Source organism: Nestor notabilis, unplaced genomic scaffold, assembly GCF_000696875.1.
Source record: "Nestor notabilis isolate BGI_N333 unplaced genomic scaffold, ASM69687v1 scaffold8125, whole genome shotgun sequence".
Taxonomy (NCBI): Eukaryota; Metazoa; Chordata; class Aves; order Psittaciformes; family Psittacidae; genus Nestor; species Nestor notabilis.
Window position 1 is genome coordinate 194,790 of NW_009928866.1, and position 10,787 is coordinate 205,576.

At 38.1% G+C, this 10,787-nt stretch overlaps 1 protein-coding gene across 1 annotated transcript in view; it reads right to left on the reverse strand.

Annotated features, from left to right (window-relative positions):
• The window catches only part of CLVS1 (clavesin 1), a 91,826-nt gene extending 82,648 nt beyond the window's left edge, over nucleotides 1-9,178 (reverse strand). Inside the window, exon 1 of the mRNA XM_010014721.1 lies at nucleotides 8,790-9,178. Coding sequence (XP_010013023.1) covers nucleotides 8,790-9,178 — 389 coding nt within the window. The remainder of the gene's footprint in view (nucleotides 1-8,789) is intronic.
• Between the last annotated feature and the right edge of the window lie 1,609 nt (nucleotides 9,179-10,787).

The window sequence follows — 10,787 nt, forward strand, 5'->3', positions numbered from 1 at the left end:
AGTGCATGTTGCTGATCACACTGTAGCAATGGCCTTGTGCTTGTTACCACCTTTATTACTTCATTCATATCTGAAAGCACAGCATTCAGTTCCTCTACTGATGTGGTATAAACCCAAGAGACTTTGTGGCAAGTAGCATAGCACTGCCTATGGGAAAGAACAAGGAAAGTGTGGGGGTGGTTTACAACTGGAACTCAGTGAAGAAAACCATATTGGTCTGAAAATGTAAAAAAAATCTTCAGCTTCCTGCTTTGTTAATTCAGACCATCAGCTACATGTCTTGTTAAATATGTGAGAGTATGTGTCTTGTAAGATACCAATGAGAGTGGTTCTACTGGATCAGACCCAGGGTTCCTCTGGCCCCAAATCCTCACTGTGACAGTGGCCAGCAGCAGGTCCCTAACAAGGGGTTTGATACACAGCCAGTTGACAAGGTTAAACCAGAAAGCATACTGATTTGCCTCTGAAAAACAAATATATCTTACGTGTATTGGTATGTTAACTTCAAAAATATTGTAGTCAGTAGCTTAAAATTTTAGTTTCAATCAAATCCTGAATTTTGGCCCTCAAAGATGTATCATGGAATATTATGTAGATAATCCATACATTTTTCAAATACATTATTATTGATCACATAGCATCATAACATTACTTGGTGCTATGATTTTTGCTGCATATATGAAACATAACTGGCTCCAAACGTGTTAATGCATGCACAGGCATGTGCCATCCACAGTGTGTCTGCAATGGAAAAGTGAAAAAGCGATACCATCTTTCTATAAAGGAAAAGCACCAATGACAATATCTGCATATTACCTTTCCCTTAAAATTAATCTTTACTCATGCAAATTTGCTCAGCATGGGCAGAAAATAGGCTGTTACATAGGAAATAGTTCCAGCAGGAGCCTAAAAGGCTGGCTTTGCCCTCTGTCCCCTACTACAAATGGACCCTCCAGGAAGTTCCCAGAGCTGAGATTATCATGGTCTAGCAGCAAGGGATAGTTGCTTTTTACTGCCTCTGTGGTTGCTGCACTTATTTGAACTATGAAAGTGCAGTCAGAATTTGAGACAAAAAAATATCTTTTTCCTCCAGGAGTGATTCCATTATCTTCTCTTTAGAAATCAAGTCTCCAGTCATGGCATATAAATTATTATGCTCTCCTTGTTTTATTGGCTTACCCATGTCAAAAAAGGCAAAATATCCTATATGGAAGAACTTTAACAATTCAATTTTTAGGCTGGTTTATTGGAATGTCTTTACTCCTTCATCTTCTTCTTTACTCCTCCATCCTGGCCTCCATCTCTGCTCTGTCACAGTTTTAGGTGCCTGTGGCAGATGGGTTCTCATATCACTTTTTTCCTCACATTGTCAAGAGCATCTCAGAGATACATGGTCGGGTCACTCTCACCAGTACAATGATGGATGCTATCTATCTCCCTTGACCTCCAGCCTCACTACAGCAGACAAGCACTCTAAAGCAGGATGGTCATGATGGCAGAGTAGAATTTACTGCAACATGCCATTCAGCCATGCCATAGACATCAAGCCCCCATACCATGAACATCCTAACCAAATTCATGCTGTAACTCCTCTGGCATTACCCAGCCTACTGACCTGTACCAGTTCCTAAACACCCCTTGTTCTCTAAGGGTGCTGGAAGTGGAAGATGCTCAACGCCTACCAGGGCATGCTGAAAAAGGCAACTATTTTTATGTAAAATGCAACTGATACAGAGGGCTCAGAGTACGGAGGAAAGAATCTAAAATGAATCATGGCCTAGGGAAATAATATATCAAGAAAATATAACTTTAAAATTTCAAATGTATTTAATGATTCCATCTCAGCATCTCCACTCTTTTCTGACATTTCTACTGTATGCTGCCTATTAAATAGCTAGTCAGAGAATTATGGTTTTTTATCTTCCCTGACTCTATGCAGTCTGTTCCTGCTGCAATGCATGAATTTGCCTTAGCTCCTTTTAATTAGGTTGGCAAGTTAGAAACTGATCAGAATATTAGATATTTAGAAAACTTGATTTAGGAAATGCTCCAACAAAAAAATATTCTTCTCTCTCCCTACAAAGTCTTACCTCAATAAAACTCCTTTTTATAAGAGCATTCAGTCATGGTTACCAGCTGTTCCCAAGGGTCAATGGGACAAAGAGCTGGAAGGGAGGTCATATTGTTTGGCTTTGTACTATTCTGCTGCTATAGCTCTGTTCTAATGTTGTTTTGCAGAACCCAGCCGTGAGGATGACATATACAGCCCACGCACGAGTATGGGTTATTTTCTAGGGACAAGTGCTATCACAACTGTATGCAGTTTCTCTTTTCTGCCACCCAGACGTAAACGTCACGCAAAATTCGGGTCTTTTGAGAGTCTGGGAAGGAAGGGGGGGTGTGCATGTGTGTGTATGTGTTTGTTGTGTACGTTTGACTGTGTGTATTTTTTTTAATCAATTGTTCTTCACTCTGGTTCATAAAGCCTGGGGGTTGGATTTGTTTTCTTTTCTCCACAGGAAGGAGGTGGCACAGAACAACTTTCTGGTCTGTCCTTCGTTTCCCTTTGTTATCACACAAGCCAGCTCCAGCAATTGCCTGTCTCACCCACTAGCACTTCACAGTGCTCACTGCTGCCCATAGCTCCTTCACAGCTCTTCAGTTAGCCCTCAGCCCAGCATCATCCAGTCACCTCCCTTCCCTCTCAATATGTGTCTGATTGCCTTACCTTCACCCCATTGATTTTTTTGTTTTTCCTTTTGTCAGGCTTCTCTCACTCTTCAACATATGCTTCCTAACTTCCCCAGCTGTTGTTTTCCTTTCTCTTTTTCAGACATTTTCCCTCTCTTTCATTCCCTTCTCAGCCCTACCCAGGACTGTCATTTGTGTATGTCATCCTTCTGTCATTCATATGGACTACAATTGCTTTCCCAAATGCAGCTTCCATAATAAATGGTACTAACTGAATTAAGTTGCTGCCTGCAAGCAAATTAAAACATTTCAAGGCAGAGCTCCTTTTCGCCTTCTTTGTCCAACATTTAATTTGCACATCTGTTACTCCTCGGAATGAGTATTCTGCCTATGCTACTTTTCCTTCCTCTACTGCCATGAATTCTGCTACCATTTTAGACTAGCTTAGTAATGTAATAATGTAATATGAATTTTTTTTTAATACAGTGTGCTTCTAGGCTACTTACTGGTCAATACAAAGCTTGAAACACAACCTCAGTCTGCATTAGTTTAAACATCTCACAACACAGAAGCACTGCCTCCTAACCAATCCCCAAGACCTACTGTGTAAAAATCATTCTGGTCTTAAGGTCGGTCGTATTTCAATTGTAATCTCTCATAATAAGCAGCTGTGAGGCTAAGTTATTGCCACAGTTTGCCTGTGATGATAAATCAGTCTCAACAGATTTTTATTGCTTCATATTCTATTAAACATCTGAGATTATCCTTGAAATATATTGGAATAATCAGCATTTGAGACATATTCATTTATACTAACAGGATCTGATGCTGATAATATCCTTGTAATTACACAACTATAAGCATTCTCGGCAAGGACATAATTTGTTCTATTGTGATACTTGAAAATATTTATAGCTGTTGGTTTACCACTATGTCAGAGTATTTCCTTGCCCTTTAGCCTATCAATACACTTTGCTACAGAATGGCAAGTATCTGGCATTTGAGATTCCTTGGATAATAAAAGAGAATTTATGGGTAGGAGCTGATTTGAGAATATATTTTGTATACAGAGCAGCAGTTTTTTCCATTTGACTGACTTACAGAGTTTTTGGAGCTATGTGACAACTTCTAAGACACAACAGTGCAGACATGAAGACATAAATTAATTACCATTTCAATGCAAATGACAACAGCCAACCTCCTGCCCCCCTTACCCCAAGACTCTATTCACAGACGATCATGATTGGAGGTAGGTCTTCTGCTGTCTCTCTACACAGAAATAAATTTTACTCTGGCTGAACAACCTTGAAGGAAATATCTTTACTTGGAAGATTAATGAACACCTTCTGCTGAGTTACTTGTTCACCCAAATCCCCATTTTGCCAGTGTACAAGCAGAATATATTAGAAGGCAATAGCAGACCTAGGAACAGCTGCAGTAGTTAGTGAAGACTCCTTGATCCAACAGTCAAAAAGGCCCTCTATCTGGCTTCTTTAAAAGCTTCAGTTTTGCTAAAGGTGCATCAGAGTAGTGAGGGCTTAGGTCTGGTGAGACTGATGGAATGAAAAGGTGTGAGAAAAAGTATTTGCAATGCAGCACATGGCACATTTGTTTTTATGAGAAGTCCAGGTTCCGGTCTCATCAATATTGTGCATTTGTATGCACACATGTATTTGTTTTACAAACTGGGATTTTTTATGATGCAAATCATTTCATTAAAAAAGTTCCTGACAAGATCAGTTTGACATCCTTATCTACACATATTACTCCACAATTACCATTTAAAAATAAGGTGCTCTCTAAGCAGTGATATATGCAAAGCCTTTGTGGGTTTGGGGTGAGTTCACACCCTGAGCTCTGATCAAAGTGAATGATGGCCATCCCCTGGGTGGATGGTCCAGTACAGTAATATAGCTCAATGTTTTTCTTCTCCTTCAGTGTGGAACCAATCTGATTCTTTTCTATCCATCTGCTCATTTCACTTATTCAATACCTCTGAAGTTTTCTGTTCTGTATCATATGTGATTAACATTAATGAACAGTTCCAAAATATACTATGCAGGACCTAGATAGAAAGTGATAACACCATCTCTAAAAAATCTCTCTAAAAAATCTGTCTAAAAAATAGAGCAAAATCAAACCAATGCAGCACATGCTAAATGAATGAAACCCTGGCACCATGATAGATCTCAGCTAGTGACTGGCAATAAGAATAGTCATTCCTTGTGGTTTTTTCCTAGTCATCAAGGAGGTTTTAATCAAAACAATAATCATTATATTTTTCAACGATGTGGAGATTAAAATGAAAGTCTTGATAGTGAACTTTGCAGATGTCACAAAACCCATGCAATGATAATTGAGGAGGAGGACAGGTTTAGCACTGCAGAAAAGCGTGAATCACATGCTAGACTATGCCCACATTATGGATGACAATGTATGACACATTTACCAGCGGTGTTTGTATTTTAGGAAACAGTGACTTGGAAGCAGGCTTGAGCTGAACATGAGCTCAAAATGTGATGGAGTAGCTAAGAAAACAGTGACAATCTTATATCTAAAAGGAGGGAACTACTAAGCAGAAAAGATGGTGTTACCACATGATGGTTTATTAATGAAAGTTTGTATTCAGTTCATCCGTCTGTACATTAGCAACAATGCTAAAATGATAGGAAAGATCCAGAAAAGAATGATGAAAAGTTTTAGGAAGCTGGAAAATCTTCCTAATTCTAAGAGTAAAGAAGCCCAATCTATTTAAGATTTGGAAGCATAAATATATTGCAAGACATTAAGCTAGTGTAATACTTTACAGAACATTATCTTTGCTCTGTTGGTTGTCCACAAGTATGTTCTTTACCTTGTAGGCAGCACAAGGTTGTTTTTTCCTCAAGGAAAAGAGGGGTAGCTTTTTTGCATTCACCCTGGTCATAGAATCATAGAATCACAGAATAGTTAAGGTTGTAAATGACCTTAAGATCATTCAGTTCCAACCCCTCTGCCATGGGCAGGGACGCCTCACAATAGACTATGTCACCCAAGGTTCTGTCCAACCTGGCCTTGAACACTGCCAGGGATGGGACATTTACCACGTCTTTTGGCAACCTGCTCCAGTACCTCACCACCCTCACAGTAAAGAACTTCTTATATCTAACCTGAACTTCCTCTGTTTTAGTTTGAACACAAGTGAACACAAGGGTCACTGTTGTGGAGCAGCTAATGTACTATCTTCTTGCTGCCTGACAGTAACCTACCATACAGTGCTGCATCCTCAGTGAATTCAAAAGTAGGTTAAAAGATGACGTGGTCGGGACACAAAAGTACAAACATGAGAAGCTGTCAGTTTTATGCTCCCTTTAAATTAACAGAATCCAGCAGCTGGAAGCTGAAGCTGGAAACATTGAGACTGGAATTTAAAACCTAGTTTTCTAGAGATGTTAGATCTATCACATTACATTCTTGAAGATGAAATTACAAGGGTTTCTAAAAGCTCACATAATAGTTTTAACTTTGATACAGTGAATTCCTTAAAAACAGTTTGGATCTGACTTGTCTGAGCAGTCACATTACACAAATAATGACAATTCCTTTTGAAAATCAACACATTTGTAAGACCAAAAAGTTTTGAGGCTGCTTCTGCCTCCTTGACATGTGATTCCAACAGCCACCATACTCCCAGGAGTGTAAATGGTAAGAATGTCTGGACTAAAAATCGGTTTATGGATTACAGCTATGCTGATTTTAAGAAATCCTTTAGAAGTTATAATTTCTTTATAAATTATCCCTTATAAATTATGATTTAATCATACAGAAAAAGAAGACATGGCTAGCTGCAAATAAGATTGAAGTTAGGAAAGGTATGCTGAAGGCTGAGCTCTTTACACAGTGATGTGCATTTCACTCTTACATGATGATGTACATGTCAGCATCACAACCTCATATGAATTACTTTAGTATTCAGCTGAAATATAAGCTTGTAAACATCTTGCCATCACTGAAAACACATGTATAGAAAAGTTGCCCAAGACACATATATGCAAGATATGCATAATGCTTATTTGTTTGAGGGTTTTTGTGAAGTATATATTAATATATATTTCCTCTGGACAATAACCTGCTTCTCTACTGCTTAACAGGATGTCGCACTCATAATTTCCTGTTCCTTAAAAGCTTTTTCTCTTCTTAATGCCCTTAGACAGTAGAAAAGAAAAAAGTCATCCCTCTATTTACTTACAGTCCAAATCCTGTCCCAAATCCCTGTAGCACTTGGAGTGCTACAAAAGTCCACAGAAATTAATCCACAGAGGAGTCGAGCTTCAGTGGCTGAACAGAGGTAAAATTTGCACATGATTTTTAATTTCACTGAGGAGCCCTAGGAAAGTATATCCTATCCTATCCTATCCTATTTGCCTTAGACTTTCTTCTTTGAAGATAGAAATTATATTTTCAGAAACAAGGTATGTTGCAGGCAGGATCACTTTGGTTTTTGAACACACATATACACATGGATGCATATTAAAGCATCACAGAAATTTTGAGCCAAAATCTGACGGGAATCAATGTTCTGTCAAAATCTTATTGCAGAAGCCTTAGACAACACTACTCAGCTTTCCAAGAGCAAGACTTGATGTTTGAGGTTAATCACAAGGATTCATTTTGTTGGGGGATCAGAAACCCAAAGCTGGCTCTATATAATACCTAAATCCCTTAATGCAACCAGCAGAGCCACAGAGCTTCTGTCATCTAAAGCTGATACTTCCTATTAACGCAAGATACCTGTTCATTCGTCTTTCTTTACAGGCCAATTGCTAAAGGAAGGGATTTGTGGTTAGAAGAAAAGCAAGCTCAGAATTCAGAAAGACAGGAGATAAACTGCTGGCCCCTTTGTAGTCAATAGGACTTTTACCACTGGCTTCAGTTCTAGGTTTCACCAAATACTTTTATATATGTAAAGTTACGTTTCTGTAACTTTTTCTCTACATTTATTTATCAGATCTGTACAAGCAAAGGAATATCAGAAACAATTCTGTACTCTGTTTTCACCCAGAGATTAAATGTTCTCCCAAAATGCAACCAACATGAAAAATTGCATATATTGTATATTGTTCTCTAATAATTTCTATAGCATAAATTCAAAGTTCCAATCTATTGACTCCTAAAGAGATACTTTCTTGGACAACTTTAGACCATGCCAAGACAAAACTCTATATGGAACTCAACAGAACTTGTAATACTACAAACCTGAATCTGAATTTTGTTTTCTGATCTGATTTTTGTCAATTCTGCAGCTGATTCCATTTCTCCCTCTCACCATGAAGGCAGAGAAAATGGAATGGAATGACTTCTGGTGAAGAGGACAACATGAACATGATATTCCTGGACTTGGCCCTTTTCTCTGTATTATTTCAAATAGGTAGTGAAAGCTGACTAATCACATTAACATTTAAGGGCATCATTTTATAATAATGGCTGGGAGATATCTTTGTTCATACCATTCTGTGAAGAAATGACCTGAACAGAAAATACACTTTGCATGAACCTCTCATTTGTCAGACTAGCAACCACATACAGTAACCAGAACATGTAGAAATTACAATGCAGACTGTGGAAATCTCATAACACAGGGTGTAATTCCTGAAATGTTGAAAAAAAAAAAGATTATCTGTTGAGAAATCTGGAGACAGAATAAATATGGTCAGTTCCTTCTGCACAAGAAGATCTATGAGAACCCTCATAGGTTTTGAGATGTTTGCTTTCTGTCAACCTGTTTGGCTAGTCTGTGATATTGCTGAAGTTATTATATAATAAGCATTAATGTATTTATAACAAACAGACAGTATCTGGCTAAAACCTGGAAATATTTATGGAAAAAAACCTATGAGCTACTCATCTGACACTCTGGTACCCTTTGTATGGTGTATCAATGGTGTTATGGCTGAAGAATGAGAGGTGATGAGATCAGAAGAAAGTTTAAGTGAAATGGACTCATGGTTACAAAATGTTCCAATGAAAATGGCCTTGCTGCTTCAAATATGGCCACAGATATTCCATTACAAATTGAGTATGAGTGTATATAAAAAGATAAGGACACTATCTACATTTACCTACTCTGATCCCAGTTGGCTGCAAAAAGCAGAAGAATCTTCCTGCCACAGTGGTCACGATTTTCCAGTACTCCTGGGAACCCATCTGTCAGAGCTCGTTTGATTCCTGGATCATCAGCTTTGAAGTTTTTGAACATATCCAGATTTAACTGGCGGTATTGGAAGTACTGAGCCAGCAGTCTGAAGGCCTCAGTTTGATGAAACTTTCTGGCTCGGAGAAATCTCAAGATGAAGGCATCATCTGTACGTAAAAACCCAATGTCAGGCCTCGTGATGATCATGTCCCTGACTTGCTGGATATCCTGATGCAAAATGTCTGGGTTTTCATTCAGTTCCAGGCGGGCTTTCTCTATAGTCTCTGGACTAAGTCCAGCTTGTAAATGGGTCATCTCTGCAAAAACCTCTTTTCCAAACCCTCAACGTCAGATATTTCAGTAGGTGAAGTGCTGATCCCATTCAATTGATGGTCTGCTGTGAGTGGGAACCATTCAGAAGCTTTTTGTTATCAAGCTGATATTTAACAAATGAAAGCAAATGGCTTTTCTTGTTCTTACAGTAAGAGTAACAGGCAGTTCACATGTAGTGTGATCCATCCAAAGGGAAGTGTTGTTTATTCCATCACTTACTAAAAGAAAAAACAAATATATAAAAGAAAGATTAAATATGTATATAAAGCTTACAGAAATGCATTTCTGAAATCTATATAGCAATAAAATTGCTTTGTGTGTTTCATATGTCAGAGGATACCAGTCAAATTATTTCAGAATTGGTGAATTTAAGATAAGGCAGTCATATGTTCAAGCTTTCAGAAAGGCAATCTGATCAATTGTCAATTAATACTAAGCTGCATGAACTTACTATTAGAATGAACTTTCCAAAGCTGTCTACTGAACTGTGGGAATTCTAGTATCCCATAACATCAAGCTCAGGATGACAAAAGCAAAAATAAGAGTATTTTTCCCTACCCCTAACAGGAGCTACACTTCAGCAGCGTAAGTATGCAGATTTACACTTACTATATTAAATACAACAACTGCTTGATGTGGTTTTATCACCCATACTATGAGCTTGTAGCTTTCCTTGAATTAGCCCATGAGCTGATTGTAAAACTGATTAAAAAAACCTCAACCTTCACCAACATCAGGAGTATTTTCTACTTGGTAAAACCTCACTGAAAATATTTCCCATTGAGACTTAGTACATCCTCATGGGAAACTTCCCATGAATAAAGTGTTTGATGAATCTAATCTGACAGGATTGGTGTTTTAGTTGAAAAGAGATGTATTTTATTCCAAATGCTTTTATTCAGTATCTTGTAGCTTTTCTGAATACGTAGTTCTGAATTTAATTTTTATTCCTTTACTTTACCTAGAACTTGTTTTTACAAGTGTTAGAAGAAAAGCTGCTTAAGTTATTATGTATGAGCAAAATGGTACAGTGAATCTCTTACATTTCAGTGACATAATTAGCAAGAGGCTGTCATCGAAGTCTGTGTAGTTACACTTGTGTGAAATAAGATCAAGGTCTGTTCCAAAGAGACATGTGTGTGAGGAAAGATCAAGATCCATCCAATTTTTCAGTCGTCACAAAAACAGACAAGCAAATAAAAAGCCCCGCCACTTAACTGATCTCTCTCTCTAACTTCTGAAAAAGAAAATTGGTTTTAAAATTAAAAGGGAATCCCTCAGTGAATGGCATACTGCATTTGAAGAAAGCAGTTTGGAAAGTTATAAACTATTTATAGCAAAACAACCATTTCACTCAGCCACTCTCTGGGTTCAGCATTCTCAGATTAAACAAAGTGGAGAGCAACAGCCAAAGCATTACTTTGTCCAGGGGCTGCTCAAAGTTACATTGCAGGACCTGGAAGTTAATCAGTACAAGGGATGCCCAAGTTCCCTGTTTTGTGAGCTTGCATTTCATTCATAAAAGCTGCATTTTAGATGGCACAGCTGCAACCCCAGGATGAGATCCCAAAATTTGAATACAGAGAGTTTC